Below are 23,403 nucleotides of genomic sequence, written 5' to 3' on the forward strand. Positions count from 1 at the left end.
GAAGCAGCAAGAGAAAGTGTGAGTTTTCAGCACCTCCATTTTCATTAAGGAAAATATTCCCAAATCATTCACTTTCCAATTACACTATTACTTGCGTGTCTGCCAAAAGACTGGAGAGCAAGCTCTACTTTTTTGTATGTACCTGAACAACATGCTGTCTTAAGTTTACACTGGAAAAGCCATTCTCTAGAATGTGCTTCAAATTTTCCTCATTTATATAGGAAAGAAAGCTAGAAGATTATTTAGGCATTGGAAATTTCCAGGTGTAAGGATCAAATTCAAGGTTTAATATTCACAGCTGCTGATGTAGAATGAGCAAGTGGGGATTTAAAGACTTTAATGTACTTAATGAAAAAAACACATAACATATTTGAATCAAAGATTAATCCCTGAGCTTAGGATATGCTCCCTTTGCAGTTTCATGTAAGATAAGAAGTGCTGACGATCTGCACCAAAAAAAAAAAAAGTGTTTTTTTAATAAGAATCTTGAACTAGTGCCAGCATGCATTCTCAAACATCGAGTACCTTAACTATATAATCAAATATTCACAGAAAAGTTCTTAAGATATATATATTTTCCCAGTCTCCTACCTGTACACCTGCAGCAAGAGACCAAATACTTTCCTGTAGTAATCCAGGAAAGGAGCAATATGATCCACAAGGGAAAGGTACTCCACAATCCAAGGAATAGTAAGGATAGAACGTTGATCCCGAACCGATTGTCTCAGAAGCTTCAATACATCCAGTATAGGCAGGGTCTTAGAGGACAATAGAAGTTATTGCAGCAGTTTGAAGTTACTTTTTGATACTTAAAGAAAAACTTCTATCTGTATCTTGACTTTTCTTTCTAGGATTTCATCTTCTATACCAATAAGAGGTGACTTCTAGCTAATGAAAACTCTTCTTTGCACATGAGCAGAGGTAAAAATCACACTACAACTGCAACCAAAGGTCCCACTGGGACTTTCAAAAGCAAGGCTATAAGCCTGACTACGTACAAGTGGAGTCATTGCATTCAGAATGACACACTGCTAGGAGATGGGTGCCAAACTTTCAAAATCATTCCTGCTAGCTGGATTTTATACTATAAATACAGCTAGGTGAGAGTTCTAGTATGACAGACCCAGAGTAGCAGAAATAACAGAAGACCGAGCATCTTACCGTCAGTGCATTGCTCCCTCTTTTCTAGGTTATTCAAACTCGTTTCCTTTGTTCCCAACCCCAGAACATGCAGTAGGGACACAGAACCATATAACATCATCCCAGGAGCCACTGGCTCACTTCGAAAGGCCATGACAATTCATAATCCCCTGCTTGGATTAGAAAACCTGCCTGTCAAGCGAAAGACAATGTTAGGTTTCTTACTTGGTTTCTTAATGCTAATGCAGAATCTTGCAAGTCCCTAGTTGGCTGCTCCACAGTGCGATATGGCAAGAAAACAAGAAACCCCAGGAACTTGGCGAGGAGTCGCAGACTTAACAGGACCACAGTGAAGCGCTTCTTTTCATCCTAAAATGAAGAAAGGCAAGCTGAGGCAATGCTACCCTAATCTGGCAAAGCAAATACCTATACTAAACTTTTATTTCTCTCATGTAAAAGGACCACATAGCTTCATCATTGCTTTTAATAGATGTAAGTTTCCAAAATACATATTTATCAAGCATTTAAAATTGCTTCTGTCTCCATTGCTTCACTTCATCACAAGAAGAAATTATTCAAGAGCTCTCTAAAACAAGCAGCTGCTAAATCACATCTTCATATTAAGAACTTTGGAGTCAATGAGAGGGCAGAGAGCTGATCTCACATTGCCTCCTTTATACCACTACCACTTTGCAAGTCTTCATGAACCTTTGGCAGCTACTTTGCTAATGAACTATAAGCTGTGACACCTCTGATAGGTATAGTTGAGTGAAGAAACATCTGAACAGGTACGAACAGGGATGACTACAAATTCAAACTAAAATCCTTCTATGTGGAAAAGGAACAAGGAGCTATTGCAACTGAGTGCAACAACTCAGCTTGGTTATTTCACTGATCTAACACAGGATACGAATAACCTAAAAAGGAGGCTTCCACTTTCCAAACTATTGTGCATTATCTCTTATGTCACAGTTCTATGAAGCACCCTGAAGCATGCAAGTAAGTGGCAAGGGGCTCACACTTCCATAACTAGAGTTATGACAAAACCAAATGAAGCTCTTCTCCTGTAATACAGTAGTGGCAGGTCCAAGCAATTCACAAGCAAGCCAGTAATTGTTTGAGTACTGGAACAGCTCAGAGAAATTCCTGCCAGATGTGTTTGCAAAAATCAAGCTTACCTGTTCATCCATGTCTGCTTCCCCATCAGTGTGCTCATGCTCCACCAGAGTAAGGCCATTCAGTTCAAGTATCTTCAGGCACAGACTATCCATCAGGTGCTGATTGAACTGGTAACTTCAGCAAAAGATGATGATGAGTCAGACTGGGCTGAAAACAGCAGTAAAACCTCAACTAACACACTGCAAAATTTCAAGCTTGTCTCATGAGCATCAGTAGACATCCAGTGGAACAGACTGATAGGCAAGAAAGCAAGAGAAAAGACTAGTACTGGCTGATCCCCTTCATTTCCACTTCTTTTCTACTTTTTCAAAGAGATGCTATTTAGCAAGTCTTGGCATAAGGATAATAAAATTGATCTGTCAAAGCAGGAAGCTGTGAAACAACTGAACTTCAGATTAAAGTCTCCCATAGATCACAATTCCTCCACGCTGTGAATTGTGAAAAACCATAAACCTGGCTTCATCCTGTACTCCTTGGTTTCATGCACTATCACACAAGAAGCACTTGTCCAGTCCAGTGTCCTTGCTAGGCAGCACTGCATGCCTTGGAACTGGGAAGTGCTAAGAGCCTCTGAGAAAATATTATGGCTTTATAGAAGAAAAACTATTACCATATATTACCATATAGTCTAATCCCAATCTTTCTGAATAACTCTCTGCTGCAAGAGCAACATGCTGATGCTCCTGTTACTCACACATTTCAGAGAGGAAACAGCAAGCACAGGCAGCTAACCTTCCTGCACTGAGGATGAAGTCCCTGAAGAATTGCTGGCACCCCGGGAACGAAGGGGGTGGACAAGGTCCTCTGATGCTCTGAGGAACAACAAATCTTTCCTGCAGCCTCTTCAGACGGCTCAGATTGTCAGAACCCAGCATATTAAGGACGTCCTGGTCTGGCGTATCTCCCCAGTTTGCGCCACCACCAATAGGACCTTTACACATCTTTAGGAGACAGAAAGAGTAGGGAGGTGGAAACTTTGTAACAAGACATCATTTCACTTATCTCTCATCCAACATATTATCCTTTCCTCACAAGACTGTTTTTGGAGTAATCCAAGCATGATCTTTTCAGGTACCCACATGCAGAACAACTCTTCCTCGTGTTTTGCTATCCAAAAGGAACCCAGCAATAAGCCACGCATTTACAGAGAACAGAATGAATATCTATACTCCAATAAGAAGCATTTTCTCTTTTTTTTCATTCCTTTAGTTACAATGAAGGCAAATGATGCTTGAAACTCACCAAAAAAACCCACTCTAAATTAGAACAGCAATACTGTATCAAAAACAGGCTGTTGTAGTGTTACACTGCAACAGAGACCCTTTGCAGATAGTAAGCTCATGCTGCTAACAAACATAACTGGAAATCTCTACATTGATATATGTCAAAACGCATCCTTAAAACTTCCAGAAACTATAACTCTATTAAAATTAGAAGAACAAAGTAAATAACCATGAAGAATTAATGTTTACAGATCTTGATGTGCTCAGTTTGCCTCATTTCTGATTTAAACAGAGTTCATCAGTAATTTATCACAGATTATTTCTTAAAAAGGAAAGAAATTCCCATCCTGAAAACTTGTCTCTCCCAAAGAAAAGGTTTCAATAGGAAAATCTCGAAGAAACTTGCAAGACACAGTTTGTTTTCTCAGGCTGAGGAAGGATCAAATCAGTTTTGACATACACATTCTTGAAAAAAACCCAAGTCATTTACCTGGATAAGCTGTTTCTGAAAGAGCCGGGCAAAATGGCTGTGGTTGCAGGTTGCAGATAGATGAGCCATCATGGCCCTGTGAAGGAAAAGATCATGAAATTCTGACAGGAACTCTGTGGTACAAAAAATAGTGTTCTAATCCCAAACCATACCAAGAGCATAAAACAACTGCTTTTAAGAAAGCAATCTCCAAAGGCCATTGCAAAAAGCAACATCTTTATAACCAGGTTTCCCAAGCATTGAGCCCCATCTGCTGCTGATATGGAAACAAAAATTCTCCCTGAGCACCTGCAGAGCAAACAACTCTAGAGACAAAAAGAATCTCTTCCTTTCCTGAAATAATGCTGTTACTTGGAAAGAAGAATGAACTCATTCAGCTCCCACTCTTCCCTGCGCAGAAGAGCGAGTTGAGAGTTCACACATACAGAAGTAAGAACACAGCAATAGTGCTACTTCTGATGCCCTAGGAGGTGGGAAATTTCTCAGTTTAGGCCTCAGCCTTGTTCTGCTCCTGTAGTGAAAAGCCACCTACATACATGTAACTTGAGTAGGTTGATGGTTGAAGCTAACACAGAAACCCACAAGGCAACTGCTATCAAAACCATAGTAGTTTCTTTATGTATAATCTATTTTGATAAAGCAATAAATTAATTTAACAGTCTGCTTTCTGCAGAAAGAGACACAGTTGTCTTGTTTTCAGAGACAATACACTAGAACCTCCCAAAATAATTAGAAGAGCCAACAGCTTCTGAACATACAACACAGGTCTCCACACTTAAGTGGAGTCAGACATCAGAAACTTGAAATGCACACACAAGTGTGTACAATAACACTGTGTATACTATATATATATATATAGTATACAATACATATATTGTGTATACAATAACAATGTTCAGACCACAATACACTGGTAGCTCTTTCTGTGATTATGAATAGGGAAAGAGCTACATCAAGACTGATCAGATTAGGCCCTTGCCACTTACAGCTTGTTTCTTTTAAGATGGCAGCTGATACTTTCAAATATAGAAGCAAGTTTACATGGATAGTATCTTCCAAGCAGCACAGCTCCCAACAGATTAGTGCAGAAGACCAGGGAGATCATGGAACTTAGGATGCCAGGTGTAGTATGCTGCACCAGCAATTCAGTCACATTAAAGACTCCTACCTGATCTTGTTGCCCAGAACTCTTTCAAAGTCCCAGCCACTTTTCTCGTGGTTATCCTCCCATTCACGCAGAAGTTCATAAAATATGTCCCTGAGAATCAAAATATTTAAGGGAATGAATTCCCACTGTTCAAAATTTGTAGGAACAACAACCAAATATTCAATTGCTTCAAAGTTCCCCGGCAAGAATCTTCTCAGATTAAATAACTCACGTCTCTAAGCATTCAGATACCTTTGCAAAACTCATTAGTGTTAGCGGGAATTCAGTGAGTTTCCATTTTCCATGTCTTTGACAAAAAGTGCTTGAGCTTATGCCCAAGCTTTGATGGAATGACCAAAACACCCACTGTCAGACAGACATACCGAAGACTGAGAGGCAGGAAAGAAAAAGCCAGAGGACATAATATCTATGAGGAGAGAAAAAAGGACCAAGACAACTTGTCATTCTGCCCTCATCCTGTTGCTGCAAGCATGGAGAGAGGCAGCAGGAAGAATAAAAGCATACTAGGTCTATATGGAAAAGCAATCCAGGAGGGTGACGCACTGTAGTGGCATTAACAGAAGTCTCAATAACTCCTGAAGAATTGGGCTGTTTTTCTCTAAAGACATTAAGCATTCAGATCCTGCATTCAATATGGACAAGACTTTTTTTCCCTTTTAATTAGAGTGAAAATTTCAAGATTTTTTTTCTACGGCACGAAGCATACATGAGACATTCTTAGTATCCTTTGCTCACAATCATGCAAAGATTATACTCTGTGAGTCATACAGTAATAGTAGAAGAAACTTACCTTTGTTTCTTAAATATGTGAAATGCTCTGTCACTGGGAAAGTTAGAGCGATTATCAGTTTCTGGCTGGAAAGAAACAGACTGTACAGAGCACGGCAACAGGAGAGACACCTGTTCAAAATATAAAGGCAGCCATTAGACTAATGTAAGTCTCTAAAACAATCTGAGACTCAGAAAAGAGCAGGGAAAAGGCATGATGAGGAAACCAAGTATTACTAGCCAAATTGTCCAGAGATTAGGTACTTCCCAATTGCTAACTACTAGTAAACACTAACAGTTTTACAACCTACATTACACTACAGAGGCAGAGTCACTCAACATTATGAGAGAAAACATCTCATCTCTCTAAATCTCTGCTGAACAGGTTGCAATCAGTGTTGATACTGTGTGGAAAGAATGATGCACTGTCAAAGCGTCCCTTCAATATCAGGCTTCAGAAAATGCAGGATAATGGCTGGCAATTCCTCTACTGTTACTCTTCCTCCAGCTCAAAAAGCCTATGTCTTCAAGTAACAAGAGACCTTTATTTACAACTTAAAAAACTTTAAAGCTCCGTTATTGAAATGTCCTAGTCTCAGAAAGTACACGGTACTTTCTTTGCAAAGAATAATTTCCATTTTTAAAAGATGCATGAAATGAGATATACAATGCATTCCTACCATCCAGCTTTAGTTCCCTAACCCAGATAATCACATGAAGAAACCAGTTTACACAATCTGCGTTGTCTCCTCTGAAACTTCATTTGCCTAAAAGGAGTCAATATCTATGAAAGAAATCCACTTCTTCGAAACTACCTTCAGATTCTGCATCTAACCAATCATTCTTCTGGGATGCATGTTTATTAGATGAGAATCAAAAGCAAAACTTGACTCTATCAAAGTCTCTGGTTGAGGTCAGGGCCCAGAGCACAATGCAAGGATAGCCAGCAATGATTCAGTGCTAACAATCACTGGACCTAGCAATTCACTCACCCACTGACAAGAAAAAGAAGTAGCTTTTAGACAGTTGCCAGAGACAACATGACAAGATATTTGAAGTAGAAGTAATGAGATTTAACATCAAAGCCATTGCAAATAAAAGAAGAACAATATAAAGGCTTGAAGAAATGTCAGCTGAGGTCTGCCAATTTTTACCTTGGCTGCGCTGCTTTCATAAGCCTGCCTGAGCCTCTTGTGCAAGGTGGGAGAAAAAGATGCAATCCGTTCATTTTCAGCCAAAAGCTTCAGCATCCCCTTTTCTAAATGGGAAATAATTCTGCCAAGAGAACAGGGATAAAACCCAGATAGACAGACATAAACAACACATGATCAGACCTAAAGAAACGCTTATGCTTATGTTTTATGAGGCTGCCAAGTAAAGAGTTCTAAGCCACAGGTATTCAGCGTGAAATCCTACAGGTAAAGCTCTAAAGCCCAAGCACACTTGCTTAATCCCACACACAACTGCAGACATAAAAGCAGAGGAAAAAAAATTCAACTCACTCATACTGATAGTCCAAGACTCGAACAGCAAAATAAACACAGTTGTGCACACTTTGGAAATGCTGTCCCTCTGACACTTCTAAGGGAAAAAAAGAAACATGAGACAACAGCATTTATCACTATTTATAAACTAACAGACCAACAAAGCTTTTAAAGAAAGTAGGAACTGCCATATCCAAAAGTAGTCTTTCAGATTCCTGTCCAATGTCCAGAAGTTCCCACTCTCAGCCCTAAGAATGAGTAGTAAAACAAAGGTCAGTCAAATTGGGGCATCTGGGATGGGATAGCGTGTGGTGTGTATCACTCTTTTGGTTTTAATATCCATTTCAAAGTACTAACTGCATCAAGCTCAAGCCTGAATTTGACAAAAAACAAATGTAAGAATTATGCATCTATATGGCTGGATCTTGTTGCACTCATATCCTAATCTTAAGCTAAAGAAACACATAGTAGATCAACAGCACTTTTGAGTTGCAGGGACCAATGCTGAAGCAACTTTAGCAAATCTGTCCTTCTCTTTAAAAGTCAGTGTTAGCAAGCAGCTACAGCAAATCTCACACAATAGCAGAAAACTAGATTCAAACAGGACCTAACAACCCCTCTCTATCATACTGCAGAAGCACTTCCCACACATGTGTGATTTTTGCCAGCATCTCGGATGAGTCCTACAGTGGTAATAAGGCATTTTTATGTCATTTAAGACTAACTGTCCAAGCTGCTATATAACACATTATTATTCCATGGAAGTAACATTCTTTCTCCTCAATACTATTGCTTACCTCTACTACTTTCATTGATTTCAAGGTCACTGTCCCCATCTTCTGCAATAGAAGTACCTTTAGATGTCAATAGTTGCAGAACAAAAAACAGCTCCAGAAAAATATTTGGTACGAGGTTTTCTGGAAGAGAGTAAACAAGAGTTAAAGGTGGATTATTCAATATTGTCCTGCTTTAATTCACAAAGGTAAAAAAATAGATTTCTGTACTCTAGTAGTCACAAAAGAACTCCCTCTCCACACACAGCCACAGTGTAAATCAATACAGGAAAGACGCGTTAGGGAATAGTCTAGTTTCACATCATATAATTTCGGTCTACTGCAGCTCAGAGTACTGCATCAGGCTCACCTCCTTCCCTAAACTTTTATCTAGTATTCATTTATTTTAATAATTGAGTTGGCTTAGTTTATTTTTCCAGATGTTATTTTTTTGTACAATACAACTGTTCCACAGCTTCCGCTTCTCATCTACCTCCCTCAAACAACACACACGCAAGTTCAAAGCTCAAAGAAAGGTCAGTCTCACATCTTCTGGATCTTCACCTGCTATACACGATGAATAGAGCTGTGCCAGACACTCCAGCTGCTTCTTGCAGGAAACCTTAGTAGGATTTGCACAGGTGACTAGATGGCTTTCAGCAGGCAGGCTAACACTGCGAGTGTAGCTAGGCTTAGTCGGAGTACCAGGATCAAAAGACATCCCTGCAGGAGAAGACGCCTGGTGCAGCAATTTGCATCTGAAATTCAAGAGCAGCAACATATCATGTGACTGAAGATGATCCACAGCAGCCACGCAGCCAGAAGAGGTCTTTCTCTTGCACTGTAGCGTGGAGGAAATCCTGCAATAACTAACCATGTCATTTACACTTGTCTAATGCAGCTTTTAGCTGATAGTAATTTAAGTCATCTTTCTCTTTGTGAAAAAAGATCTTGGGGTTAGCAACCAAGACTGAAAAGAATCACATTCAAATTCCAGCTCTGTTAAAATAGTGTGGCACTTTCAACAAATTAACCAGCTAACCTATGTTACTGCTTCTCATCTGAAATATTTGTTAAGGACAGAGAATCTGTTAGAGACCATGTGCTGAAAAATTTTTTTTGCATGTACAATTTCTGACAGCTAGATTTTACAAAATCTATGAAAATAAGGTTCACATCCATATATTCAGATATATTTGTAGGTTAACAACACCCTGAGAAGACCCAATACCACTACGTGGAATGGCAATGCAACAACTGATGAAAGCCCATACAGAAGGAACAAACTGCTTTAATTGCTGGATTCTAAATCAACAATGATCACTCAGTTAAATACATAGACATTGTAAAAAACTATACCTTGAGATGTCATCCAAAATGCAGCACCGGAGTGGCACGTATAAGACACATGAGAAACAGGAAACAAGCCAGTAACAGCAATATCAAATGACTGTTAAAGATTCCAATGAAACATTCACACTTGTAACATCACACTGTGCCTTACCACACTGTCTCATAAGTAAAATCTTTAAGTCACTTTAAGGGCTGTGGGGAAGATGGAAACATTTTTACCTGCAGCAAAGGCTTTTTTCTATTGGCCTATTTCTAGCGGAACTGTTGAGCAAATTGTTCCCAAAATGGAAACAGAAACATTACTAAATAACAGCTCCCTTGCAACGAACATAAGCACCCAAACTGATCGAACTGAAGAAAATTATTTATTAAGCACTTTGTAAACCTACCAAAGTAAGACTCTAATAATGCAGTTAGACTCTGCTTCACTTCTGCCTCAGTGTTGTCATCTACCTCAACACAAAATTCACCTTTTGCCCTTGCTCAAAGTGACCCAGCTGTCTGGAGCCTGTGTTAGTTTTGTACTTCACTTTACCACCAGTATGGAGGACACAACAGCAGCTCCCAGTTTTCAAGCATGATAGGTCAGACAAGATCACCTCCTGTGGAAGATCCAGCCCACTACATACTGCTATTTCGCTCACTTTAGCTTATATAGATTATTGGGACATTTCAGGTAGAACTCAGTGGAATAGGTGCTTTACTTCAGTGCAGAGAGGCAGGTTTGAATCCTGAGCAGTTCTGCTACAGGTCCAGTACAAACAGTAATTCATTAGTCTCTACTGGATGTGTTTCAGCCAGTTCTGGACCCACTGAAATGAACTGCAAGGCTTAGCAGGAAAAGAATTCCACCCATGTGTCCTGAGGAACTTTCCCAAGAACAAAACCTACAAAGAACAGCAACACTTCTGTTAGCAATTACAAACAATAGTTTCTCTACTTCTGTGCTTTGCTTTTTTTCTGAATGCGGTAGTTTAGTCTAGGCCTTCCTTGGTGACCAGTTTGTAACCAAGGAAGTGCCTAGATTTACCCGGTAGTCCCTATGATTTTTACGTAAGCCGGGGTATAAGAAGAAAGGAGGAAAGGCCTTTGCTCTCTTTCCTTCTAGTGGCTTTGGAGGTGTGGGTTTCCCTGCTGTTGAGTCTGTTGTGTTGGGGAGTGAGGCCTGGTAAGGCCTTGCCAACCTTGGGAGACGGAGGTTGCTGGTGGCCATTCCAGTGAGACTTTCTGTTGTCCCAAGGAGAGTAGTAAGATATTCTTTTGCTAATTCTTTTAGTTGCTAGATCTTGGGCTATTGATCGTGTATATTTTATTTTGGTTTTGTTCCTTTTTTTCCCTTCCCCCTTCCCTTTCCCTTCTGAAATTGTATATATATTTCAATTGTATATAACTGCAATATAAGTGTAAATGTATTTATATATATTGCTTTAGCTGTCTCTCTCTCATTTCAGTTCTCTTGGTTTTTTTTTTCTCTCCCCTTGGTTCGGGGGGGAGTTCTGGTGGTGAGGTTTGGGACTTGGCAGGGAGCCAGCTTCAAACCATATCACTGAAGTACAAATCTTCACAGACTAACAGTGATATAATTTTACAGATGATGAAAGTCACACACTAACTGAACAGCAGAGACAAAATAAGAAGCTAGAATTCACCTCATCTCACAGCAAACAATTTTCAACAGTTACTGCAGTAGTAACTTTGAAACAGAATCTCAAGCTACCCATGTCCTGTTTTCTCTGACTGCAAGCTTCTGCTAGCCTTCCAACCTTAAAAAATCATTAAATCACACTTTCATTACATTTGCAACGTTAACTCATTTTCTTCAAACTGATAAGTCTTGGTGCAATTTTCAAACACAGCCTAATTACACCAGCTCAAACCCACGCACTCTGCCTGCGCAATCTAAGGACATCTACACGGGAGATAGCCACACATGCAAGCCCATGAAGATGAAATCTCATGAAAGCAATGAGGACTGACTAAACTTCTGAAGTGAGGGTCATTGTTCCAGAGTCAGCACACCTCTAAAATGACAAACATGAGCTAGCTGCATTAATATGCTAGTCTGATAACAGAGTCACACTTGGCTTTAGGCAAATTATAGTTTAAGGCCACCTGTATATGTCTTGGATATTCTTCTGGTCATTTTCACCTTGATATCAGTACCACCTTAAGACAAGGTGTCATGGTTTAGGAATGGTACTTCCCAATTTAGTGCTCTCACTCAGACTCTCCAAACCACTTGCTTGCTCCCTTCCTCTCTTCCCCTCCCCCTGAAGTGGGATGGAGAGGAGAATTGGAAGCACAAAAGGTAAAAAACATGGGCTGAGATAAGAACAATTTAGTGGAAACAGCAATGACATGAGAAAACAAATACTAACAGCAACAGCACTAATGGCAGAGGGTACAAGCAAGAGGTGAACAATTCAAACAGAACCCCTCCAACAATAGAGAATACCCAACTGCTGTCTCCACGCTACGCCGACCAAGAAGAGAATTCTTTCCCAGTCCGCAGAAAGTGATAGGAGGTGGTATAGAATAACCTCTGGGTCCTAGCCATGCACTCTCCTGGCTACTGTAAAAATTACCCCAGCCTGGCTGGAACCAGGACATTATCCACCCTTTATTCAGTACCATCTACATCATGTCCAAATCCTACACCTTCCAACTATATACATACATGCACATATATACACAAGCATGAGTATCATTTCCATAGTCAATGGCTGTCCCTCCAAGACATCTGTTGAGTTCATTTTGTCCATGACTGAGGGTTCTATGGGCACATGGAACCAGGGCAAGAGGAGTGGTGTGCTGTCAGGTGATTCCAAGCTGCATCAGGAACTCATGACTGGTGTGTCTGGAGCAGTCCACACTCATTGTCATTGTTATGACATACAGTGGCAGTGTCATTCAGCAACCAATAATATATAATTCAAAATTACAGACTGTTCGCACCTAAAAATCAAATCCCCTTGAGGTACATACGTTTCCCCATCCCTCGGCATTACCCACCGAGTGCACCCAGGTCCTTAAGCAAAAACAATCCCTCAGATATGTTTGCCTTTGCTTGAGGCAGGACTAATCCAAACTGTCTTCCCTAACATACTCCTCATATGCACCACAGGGACTGTATCCCCTTCTACAGTACGTAGAGGTTTTGAGTGGGCTAGGCCAGCTCGACTGGTGGAGCCTCTGGTGTTAAATAACCAGGTGGCCTTTGCTAAATGTTTGAAGGTTCTACCACTCATTGCTTGCAATGTGGTTTTTAACAGTCCATGGTACCATTCAACTTTCCCCAGATGCTGGTGCATGATAGGGAATACGATATACCCACTCCATACCGTGCTCTCTGGCCCAGGTGTTTATGAGGTTATTTTTAAAATGAGTCCCATTGTCTGACTCAATTCCCTCTGCGGTGTCATGTCACCACAGGACTTGCTTTTCAAGGCCCAAGATGATGTTCCAGGCAGTGGCACAGGGCACAGGATGCATCCCCAGCCATCCAGTGGTTGTTTCCACCATCGTCAGCAGATAGCACTTGCCTTGGCAGGTTTGCAGGAGTGTGATATAATCAATCTGCCAGGACTCCCCATATTCGTATTTCAACCCACCATACCACAAAGGCTTTACCTGCCTGGCCTGCTTGACTGCCGTGCATGGTTCACAGTTATGGATAACCTGGGAAATAGTGTCCATGGTTAAATCCACCCTTTGATCATGAGTCCATCTCCATGTTGCACCTCTTCCCTGATGACCTGAGGCATCACGGGCCCACCGAGCCAGAAATAATTCACCCTTATGTTGCCAGTCCAGATCCCCTGAGACACTTTGATCCTGGCAACCCAATTCACCTGTCCATTGTTGCAATGTTCTTCAGTAGCCCAACTCTTGGGTATGTGTGCATCTACGTGACGAACTTTCACAGTCGGCTTCTCTACTCAGGCAGCGATGTCTTGCCACAATTCAGCAGCCCAGATGAGATTAACCTCTGTGTCACGACTCAGCGTAGAGGTGGAGCACTGGCCATTTCTCTCATTCAGCGATATCTAAAGCCAGCTGGACGGCTTTCAGCTCTGCAACCTGACTTGATCCACCTGGTCCCTTGACAGCTTCTGTGACTCGCTGTGTAGGACTCCATATGGCAGTTTTCCATTTTCGATGTATCCCTACAATACAGCAGGAACAGTCAGTGAAGAGAGAGTGTTGCTTTTCATTTTCTGGTAGCTGATTAGACGGTAGGGCCTCCTCAGCATGTCACCTTCTCCTCTGATGATGAGAGTCCAAAATTTTCACCTTTGGGCCTGTTTGTGATGAATTCCAATATCCCTGGGCAACCAGGGTTTTCCATTCAAGTTCACTGTGTGATCAGAGCAATCCCTTACTCCACGTAGCACTGGTATGATGTGTGGAAGGGACTTTCCCTTTGAACATCCAGCCCAGCACTGACAGTCGAGATGCCAGGAGGAGCTGTGCTTCAGTGCCAATCACTCCTGAAGCTGCTCAAAGCACTTCATAAGCTGTTAAGATCTCTTTTTCAGTTCGGATGTAACAGGCCTTGGATCCTTTGTATCCCCGACTCCAGAACCCAAAGGGTCATCCTTGAGTCTCCACAGGTACTTTTTGTCAGAGACTCCAGGAAGGACCATTCTCCCTGGCTGAAGTGTAGAGAACATTTTTTACATCTTGTCCTGTCCTGACTCCAGGCATGATGTTGACCGTACTGACTCTAAACATGGTGCAGATTTTACTGAGGAGACATAGCAGACATATCAACAAGAATATGCTTCCCTTAACACCAAAGGAAATTCAAAATTCTCAAAAGCTGTTATAACAGGCCTGAAGGAGAAAAAGGGGTGAGAAGCTGGGAGAAATCATCCTCCCCTGTTCTCCCCACAGACTGGATACCATTATTAATGGACTCCCAGAGGTAGGACACAAGGAAAGGGTAGGAGAACAACACTGAAGACACATCCCAAATGACCCTCATTGCCCTTAATGTTTTCATGTCATAAACTGATATCCCACAGTACATCAACGAAGCAATCCTGATCCCTCTCCCTGCTCTGACAGAGCACGATGATGGGCAGATAGCGTATTTACAGAAACATGTACAGGGTTAGGTACCACAAGAACATGAACAGACCAAGCAACATTGTGACTAGTGGTTCTGGACCTAATACAAAAAATGCTTAGATCAAACTTGTTTCCAGCACACTCTGGGCAGATCTGTCGTTCTCTCAACTCTTTGTGTCCCACACTGGGCACCAAATAAGGCTGTCGTGGTTTAGGAGTGGTACTCCCCAGCTCAGTGCTCTCACTCAGACTCTCCAAACCATGCACTGCTCGCTTGCTCTCCCCTCCCCCTGTGGCAGGATGGAGAGGAGAATTGGAGAACAAAAAAGGTAAAGATCACAGGTTGGGTTAAGAACAACTTACTGGGAACAGCAATGACATGAGAAAATGAACAGTAACAGCAACAATACTACTGACAGAGGGTACAAGAAAGAGCTGAATGATTCACACAGACACCTCCCAACAATAGAGAATACTCGACTGCTCCCTCTACCACACTACACTGACCCAAAAGAGAGCCCTTTCCCAGTCCCTAGAAAATGACATGAGGTGGTACAGAATAACCCCTGGGTCCCAGCCATGTCCCCTCCTGCCTACTGCAAAACTTAACTCTATCCTGGCCGGAACCGGGACACAAGGGAATTAAGAATCAATACAAGCCTATCACCCCCCTGCTCAGACTGTACCGTTCTTTCTTCAGCATCTCCCTCTCCTCTTGAAGGCTGTTGCTTATCACAGATGTAAGGTTTCTTTCCTGGACAGTGGTAAAGGCCTCAAGGCTTGACCCAGATGACAACAGAGCAGCTGGAGACTTACTAACAGGAGTAGAAGTGAAGCACGTCTTTGGTTTTGAGAGGGGGCGCTCAGCACTTACAGGAGTTGGGTTGATTCGCCTCGATGGTTTGCTTTTGCTGAAAAAATGAGAAGCAATGCCACTAAAAACAAGGTAAACAACAAAAAAATTAGGTCTCAAGAGAGATATGCATGCAACTCTTGCAGAGAAACCTGATGCTAAAATAAGATGGATATGGAGTCATGATACTAAATTTCTAAACTGTATATATAGTTATTGATTTTATTCTGGTCACTGAATAAAAGTCATGAAGATACAGACTGCTAAAAACCGTTTGCTGACCCTGCTGCAAAATTTATTAACAGATAACACAGTGCCACACAACCCTTCTAAACATTTCTAATTTGAGAGGACAGGATATGCCCCATTTTGTAAGAAACTGACGGTGAATGAGTTTCTAACATGATCAAGAGAAAAAAAACCACCAAAACCAACCAAGGTGCCGTTCTCCATCTCTGTCTGTGTAAGAGTCCAGGCTTTGAAGTTACAACAGGCCCTTTAAGTTTAAGGAAACTCATCCTTCCAGCATAAACTACTTAGATTTATCCTTCAAGAAGAGGTTCCATAAACTAGTAAAAAGCACTAAAAAACTGGAAATGTGATACAGAAACATAAAGCATTACACTTCTCAAGGATTTGCTGGTTGTTACATATTAATTGCTACAGTGTTTTCAAAATCCATATAGCATCCACTTCTAAATGCTCCGTGACCCCCTTCCTCCTTCTTTTTCCTAGCTGAGCATAATGTAATTGAGGAAGAGATACTTGCTGTCTATGCTGGAAACACACTTTATCTCCCTTGGCCAAAGAGCATCATCTAGAGCACCATCTGGACTCAGCATCTGGATCTGCTGTACAGACTCACACATTAATAATTTTCAGTTGGAATTTTGCATGTCCAACTAGAAAGTCCCACTTTCAGAGACCAATGACTGATATATGGAGTAAAGAGGCTGACATGAAAGCCTTGTATTTGCTAAAGAGGATTTTAAAGAGTAAAAGAGAAAGATAAAAGAACTGAGGCAACCACAACACAAACAGCTCCCCAGAAGCTAAACCAAAGTCACCAAGGCGACCAGGGCTTGCTGCAGACCAAGAATACAGCTAGCTATTTTGTCCATGATCACACAGCACAAACAATGCTGCACACTAACATCTGCTGCCAGAAGCCACAGAATATCAATCCAAAAGCTTCTTTGATAGCATCAGTAGAGCTGAAGAGCCTTCTAAGACTGCTCTTCCTTAACAACTGCTGTTATGCTAAATGAGAAATGTGAAGAGCCAAGACAACGCTGAGTTGTTAGAACATGCAAGGACAAAGATGTTCTCGGCTTAACGTGAGCTGGACCATACACTGGTAAGCTGCAGGCAGCATCCCAAGCGAGAGGCTAAAGAGGAGTCTTGGGTGAGTTCAGAGAGTGGAAACCTCGCAACCCATTGAAGCAATATTCCCCTCCCTACATGGCGACCATAAGAAAGCAGTTCTGACCAAGGAGCCAGGCATTGTGTATTACAGCATCTTCTGCATCTGGACACACACAACAGGATGAGTCAGTCAAAAAACAGTAACCTGCAGCACAATCCAAATGAGACAGCGAGACAGACTTGCTCTTACTTTGTCCAGCCAGAGGCAGCACCCATGGGTGGGAACTCCTCCAAGTTGTTAAGGTTTAGCTGGCTGGTTGGGGATCTGGCAGAATCAAGAGGCACTTCACTCCGCTTCCTTCTCCCTCCGCTCCACGATACACTGTCATTCTTTCCATCTTCCTCTTCAGCAAGGGAACGCCCCAGATCCCGAGCTACCTGACGGCCAGAGGCACCAACTGAGCTGTTTCCTTTCCTTCGGCCTCGTCTCACTGGCAGGGCTTCCGGTGTGGCTGTAAGGAAGCTCCCCAAGCTGGCCTTCTGAGATGACCGCTTCTCCCCGTGGTGAAGCACAGGGCTGTGCCCAAAGCTCGGGCTGCTACTGGACACCACGCTTGGGAAATCACCACAAGGGCTAGAGAGGTTTGACCCAGAAAAGGAAGAGGAACTGCTGGATGCTGCAGCAGGAGAAAAGCTGGTATCTGTGGTGCAGGTAGTCACTGAAGTCCTTTGGGAAAAGAGCTGCACTCGGCTGCTGGTTGCATGGCCTGCCCTCCTTTCTGATCCTGTCCTTTGGCTCCCATGGGCCTTGGAATTAGGTGTTTTAGCAGGAGTAGAGGGTCCATTAGTCAGAATCTGGCTGGTCTGCTCCCTTAAAAAATTTAGCAGAAAAGGCACAAAATCATTCTGAAGCAAACTAAGAGATACCAGCTTGTCATGGATGTGGTTTTCCTGCAAGAAAAGAGGACAAAGAATCAATATAAAAGAAGCCACCTTTTTCTTTCTGTCCATGTACTTAAACTCATTTAAGTAGTAACTGGGGGATTGCAATACATGATAAAAAACAGCATGACTTGGTAAAATAGGTCACTGAAAATCAAGCAACCTTAGCACTGGTCACAGATCTGAAGATCAGCTTCCCCACAAGCAATTTTGGCACGAGTTTTCAGATGGAGTCATTCATTTTGGTCTCTGACTGAGAAACAGTGGAACTGTTCCATGGAAACACCAGTAATACTCCCTGAAGCTATGGCCAGAGAGAACTTGGAGCAACTGGCACCCCTAAATTCAACATTTCAAAGACATCAATACTGAAAGCAGCTACTTCTAATAGAAAAATCTAAAATCTGCAACTTCTCTGTCTCCTATTTGTCTATGAATGCCACTTGCTCCCACAGAGGGGTGCTATAACAACTGTTTAAGCACTTTGAGTCCTGCAGTGCCAAATACAAGACCAAAGCTGCTCTTCCATTTCAATTAAATAATTTTCCTTCCTTTAGGCCTCAGAGAGGTCTAAACAGAGACTCTGCAACCTTAAGGTAAATGAAGTTTATACTTAAGAAACTTAAACAAAAAACCCACCACTGATTCAACACATTTAAAATCTAAACAGGTAGTGGTGTTCTTACAAGGGTAAATCTAGACAAAAAGAGACTTCATGTTACATGCATAGTTCAAAGTTTTGTAAACTTGGTAAAAATTCTTTTGTTCATAACACTGCACCAGGTTTCTGTCTCCTCTCAATGGGATCCAGCAACATTTGCCACAACAGAAGTTCTCATAGGCAGCAACTTATTCCTTACTAATATTAAAGTCATTGTACACATACTCCAACTAGTTAAATTATATTCACACCTCTACTAAATGAAAAGTCAAAAAAGCAAATGCTGTTTCTGAAGGTGGTTTTTTGCACAAAAGGAGGCAGTGAAAGCGTGCCTATGACTGGACTCCCACAATCCTCAATACCTATGCTGAAATTCATATTTGAAAGTGTGAGACCAATTCAGCTTCTTGGAGGAACATGAGATTCCGACACAGTTCAGAGCACAACCCCTGTGAGGTGTCAGAAGACGATCTCCAGCCTGAAACTGCCATGAAAGCTAGAGCAAGACATAGCCTCCCATTTTCTTGTGTGCCCCTGAGTTTAGCACAGAGGCATAAGATAATTACAGTCTATACTATGCATAAGGTCAGGTACTTTCTGCAGCTTTTCAGAGCACAACCTGCATTCACTCATCTTTCTCTGTCCAAGTTAACTGAGGTTTGGTTCCTCCATGTTTGGGTAACAGTAACCTGTCAACAGCTGCCAGCTGCAAACTTCGTACTTGCTTTCTCATGCTGAAGTAACCGAGCTTTTCCCAGCAGCAAAAGGCAGTGAGCAATTCCCTTGCAAGGGCAAACTTTTCGGCCTCCTCACCCCTTGCCTACGCAGTGCTAGCTGAGCTGCCAGCATCTCAAACTTCTTAACCTCCACAGACCTGCTTCTGCAAGTCACAGTTGAAGAAACACCACAGAGCATAAAGCTGCTAGTCCATTCTTCCCACACACGTTTAGGATGACAATGATACCCCGCTAACTCATGTGGATGACACCAGTGAGTTTTGATTTTAACACTAGGTAACACACCATGAGGGGCTCAGGCAGAAAATGCTTTAAAAACAAATTGTATCTCTATGTTATTAGTGAAATATAGGCAGTCCATCTCTGGTTACAATGTTTTTATTTCCACAAGAACACAAATCGTCCAGGCATATCCTATTACAAAACTCGGCCAACAAGCACCCTCTCCCAGCCCCGAGAAAGATCCTCCTCAACATTCAGGCGGGCCAGCCGGGAGGCGCGCTAGCGCTTGCATAGAGCCACCGCCAAGCCCTGGCTGCCAAGCGCCTCGCCTCGTCTTTCTCTCACCGCCACCTTCCCCGACAAAGACGCGGGAAGCGTCACCCCGTCCTGTCACCGCGTTTCCTCAGGACACACCAGCGGCGCGGTGCCGCACTGCCGGCCCTCGCCCACCCGCGCTGTGCGCCGGCAGCCGGCACGATCCCCCGCTGCTCCCGCCCGGCCCCGGCGCCGCTGAGCTCCTGGCGGGCTCAGCCCTGCGGATATTAGCGGGATTCCCACACCCGCCTGGCAGCTCCCAACGTAGGTCCCGCCGGCGGCCTCGCCTTCCCGCCGCTCTGCCCAGAGCCCGCCCGCGCCGGGGGCGGTGCCGCCGCTGTCGGACAGGAGCTCGGCCCTAGTGCGCGGCGGCAGAACGGCACCGACCGGGGCCCTGGGCCGACCCGCGCGGCTTCGTCCCTCACAGCAGCGCGGACCGGGCGCCCCCAGTGCCGGGGAGCACAAACTTTCCCGCTCGGCCCCGGCCCGCGGCGGTGGAGGGCGCTGGGGGAGTGGCGCGGCAGCGGGCCCGGCCCCGCCGGAGCCGGGGCACTGCGGGAGGGCGAGCCGACGACCCGCCGCGCGTTACCTCAGCCGGGCGGTGGCCGGGGCCGTGCTGGAGCCACCGCACCACGGCGCTGACCGGCACCTCCTCCTGCAGCAGCAGCTCCAAAACCGCCGCCATTCCCGGCCGCGCTCCCGCCGAGCACGCGCACAACCCGCGCCGGGGGCGGGCCCGGCGTGTCCCCCCTTCCCGCGGGGGCGGTGCCGAGCGGGGATTCCCGCCGGGGAGGCGGGCGGGGGCCGCGCCCCCTCCCCATGTCAACATGCGGGGCACGGGGCGCCTGCGCCGGTCCGTGCGCGTCTTTTCCTCTCATGCGCGGTATTTGCTTCCCCAACAGGGCTCGGGCCCCGGCCTAGCGCCGGCGGCGCCCGCGGGCCGGGGCTAAGGGAAGGGCAGCGGCGCCCCCCTCGCGGCTCCGCGCCCGCCCGCCTGCCCGCCGACCCCCGCGGCGGAGGATGGCCGAGGACTCGCCCAAGCGGCGCAAGGCGAATTTCAACGAGGCGGAGACGGAGGTGCTGATCGAGCAGGTGCTGAAGCACGAACAGCTGCTGTTCGCGGCGGGACCCGGCCGCGCCTCCCCGGGCCAGAAGAGGAAGGTGTGGGAGCTGATCCGGCACAAGGTGAACCCGGTGGCCGCCTGTCCCCGCGACGTGGAGGACCTGAAGAAGCGCTGGCGGGACCTGAAGCGCCGCGACCGCAGCAAGCTGTGCCGCCTCTCGCAGGGCTGCGGGCCGCCGGGCCCCCCCGCCCTCGGCCTCCTTCTGGCCCCCGAGGAGCTGCCGCCCGCGCCGCCCGCCCGCCGCCAGCGCCGCGCCTATGGCTCCCTGCTGCCCGCCGAGGCCGTGCCCATCGTGGGCGGCATCGACACGCTGGAGCTGCCCGGCGCCGTCGTGAGGGACATGGGTGAGTGCGGGAGCGACCCCCGCGGCACCGCCCCGGACCCTGCGCCCGGCGTCCCGCGCTCTGCGCGGCGGGTCGGCGCTGCCCGCCCGCTGCGTGCGCGCAGGGCGCTGCGGGCACCAGCCCCGCTGGAAATGTCTGGTTCGGATAGCCACCTTCTCTCCTTGGAAATGCAAAACGTGTATGCACGCACACTGAACTGTGAGGCTTTGTGCTGTAGGTCATAAAAGTGCACCAAAACAGCACCCAGGAGTAAAAACCCTGTCTTGTAGCAGATGCTGCTCATCGTCGAGCCGTTAGACCGTTGCAGTACTTATTCTTGCAAATGCAAAAGCCAAAAAGCCATGGCAGCACACAGTTCTTGCCAGTACAAAGTGCTGCGAGTACCTCAGTTACTGTGTGGCAGAGACATTGCGCTAGCACGTTGAAATGATCACCCTCAATACCATGGGATTTCTTGCTATCAGTGTTTCATCAATGCTCTTACTGGTTACTTGGTGCACAGTAGAGCGTGGAATGAGCTTGCAATGAACTTTGTCTCTTGGAACCTAAAGTTCAGCTTCTGTGGTAGGGCTGGTAAGGGATCTGTAGTGTGGTTAATCGGTGAATGCATATTTATGGTTTTCTTCCCACCTATGGAGGTGTATTCTAAAAGCATCAAAGATAACATAGTATGAGTTTGAGAGTCTTGTTTCAAGGACTAATGTTAGTGCTTAGTGGATGAGAACACGGTTCACTGATCATTAAGTTTATGAAGTTTCTCACTGGCTCTCCTTTGATTTTCCTCTTCCCCCATCTCCTCTAGGGTTTAATGGCAATCCTGGCCCATCTCATCAATCCAGTGTTGAGAAGATGAACCTTAAAGAAGAAATAGTAGTGAAGGTGGTAGAGCCAGAAGAAAGCTCTGAGGACATGGTTGTGGTTTCACCTAATCAAGAAGAACTGCCTTTTCTGGGGACATCAGGCGGTAGTTCCTCTGGGAAAGTAAAAGCCAAAACAAAAGGCAGGTCCCAGGCAGACCAAAATGAAATAACTGAAGAGGACCTACTGCAGATTCAGCAGACTCAGATGCAGGTGATCCAGTCTGGCTTTGACAGTGTCAACCACAATCTTCAGCTGCTGCAGCAAGGCATGCAGGATCTGAGTAACAGCATCAGCATCATGGCGCATACGCTTGTTGCTATCAAAAATGTCTATGTGAAAAACAACACTGGCCCGACCACACATGCCACTGCCTCTACTCAGACCACAGCTGGGTACCTGAGCCCAGGTTCCCCCCATATGTCCCCTCCTGAGGACAGAGGTAGAGTGCAGGTGGCTGGAAGCAGCAGCAGAAGCAGCAGCAGCAGCTCCAGCTCCATGTCACAAGAACCAGGTCCCTCCGAGTTTCCTAGACCCCCCGTGAGAACCATTAAGAAAGAACATCCAAATGGCTGCTACTACTTCTGCTTTGCAGATGTGTAAAAACTTGAATATATGTAAAGTGACTGTGGTGTTAGGTGCTGTTGTATGTTCTGCTCCAGCCTGTGACTTTGAAGGAGCAAAGTGGACTTGCCTCCTGTGTTTTTCCCAGTGGGAAACATTTTCGCTATAGGTGGCATTAAACACTAATTACCAGTCTCCCGTTTGTTAACGCTGTTGCAGTTGGCTGATAATTTTCTTCTGTTTTCTTTATCCTCTTACTCTCTTAAAAAAACAAACATTTGAGTAAGACTTTTGTCTATATCATCCTTTGTTTCATGTCACCTTTTGAAAAATAAAAGGCATGAGAGTGGGGTAGAAAAAGAAACATTATGGTTACTGACCACCAGGAGCTGTCTTACACAAGTTGCTTAGTTCTTTGATTAAACAAACCTCAGAAGTAGTTGGCTTTTTAAGTACTTCCTTTCTCTAATAATTATAAAGTTGTGGGTGTTTGCTTGGCTGTTGTTGGGTTTTATAAGTCTGTGCTGTGCAAGGCATCACAGTAAGAGTTTGAGATACCTGCTTATTCGACGAATGGTTTAGGACTGAGCTGCTGATTCATGAATCTAATCCTCAGAATTCATACAGCATTGTTCCCCTTGGCTGTTGTTCATTCTCAGCTTGTCAAATGCACCTTCTCCTCAGAGACATTTTGTTTTACTGCACTAGCAGGGTAGTCTCGTTTTTTGTCACATGATTAAAATAGAGAAATAGGCCGCTCTTACTTT

At 44.5% G+C, this 23,403-nt stretch overlaps 2 protein-coding genes across 2 annotated transcripts in view; one reads left to right on the forward strand and one right to left on the reverse strand.

Annotated features, from left to right (window-relative positions):
- The window catches only part of CDAN1 (codanin 1), a 35,443-nt gene extending 14,872 nt beyond the window's left edge, over window positions 1-20,571 (reverse strand). Inside the window, exons 1-14 of the mRNA XM_027706915.1 lie at window positions 20,336-20,571; window positions 17,120-17,820; window positions 15,338-15,562; window positions 8,790-8,983; window positions 8,250-8,369; window positions 7,471-7,549; window positions 7,123-7,243; window positions 5,991-6,100; window positions 5,201-5,290; window positions 4,033-4,108; window positions 3,052-3,260; window positions 2,319-2,433; window positions 1,366-1,509; window positions 592-758 (exon numbers count right to left, since the gene is read on the reverse strand). Of these exons, the coding sequence (XP_027562716.1) occupies window positions 592-758; window positions 1,366-1,509; window positions 2,319-2,433; window positions 3,052-3,260; window positions 4,033-4,108; window positions 5,201-5,290; window positions 5,991-6,100; window positions 7,123-7,243; window positions 7,471-7,549; window positions 8,250-8,369; window positions 8,790-8,983; window positions 15,338-15,562; window positions 17,120-17,820; window positions 20,336-20,431 (2,447 nt within the window). The 5' untranslated portion in view covers window positions 20,432-20,571. The remainder of the gene's footprint in view (window positions 1-591; window positions 759-1,365; window positions 1,510-2,318; window positions 2,434-3,051; window positions 3,261-4,032; window positions 4,109-5,200; window positions 5,291-5,990; window positions 6,101-7,122; window positions 7,244-7,470; window positions 7,550-8,249; window positions 8,370-8,789; window positions 8,984-15,337; window positions 15,563-17,119; window positions 17,821-20,335) is intronic.
- On the forward strand, window positions 12,722-22,980 carry LOC113979567. Its single transcript, XM_027706923.1, has 3 exons — window positions 12,722-12,726; window positions 20,766-21,214; window positions 22,017-22,980. Exons 2-3 carry the CDS (start codon window positions 20,767-20,769, stop codon window positions 22,673-22,675), a joined length of 1,107 nt encoding a protein of 368 aa, XP_027562724.1. The 5' UTR covers window positions 12,722-12,726; window position 20,766; the 3' UTR covers window positions 22,676-22,980.
- Window positions 22,981-23,403: the final 423 nt, after the last annotated feature.

Source organism: Neopelma chrysocephalum, unplaced genomic scaffold (genome assembly GCF_003984885.1).
Source record: "Neopelma chrysocephalum unplaced genomic scaffold, ASM398488v2 Primary Assembly neopelma1_24, whole genome shotgun sequence".
NCBI classification, from domain to species: Eukaryota; Metazoa; Chordata; class Aves; order Passeriformes; family Pipridae; genus Neopelma; species Neopelma chrysocephalum.

Excerpts from the sequence above, each read along its gene's own strand:
- LOC113979567 (XM_027706923.1), top strand. The coding sequence starts at position 20,767 with ATGGCCGAGGACTCGCCCAAGCGGCGCAAGGCGAATTTCAACGAGGCG. Across the intron at positions 21,215-22,016 it reads CGCCGTCGTGAGGGACATGG|GGTTTAATGGCAATCCTGGC; the intron begins GTGAGTGCGGGA and ends CATCTCCTCTAG.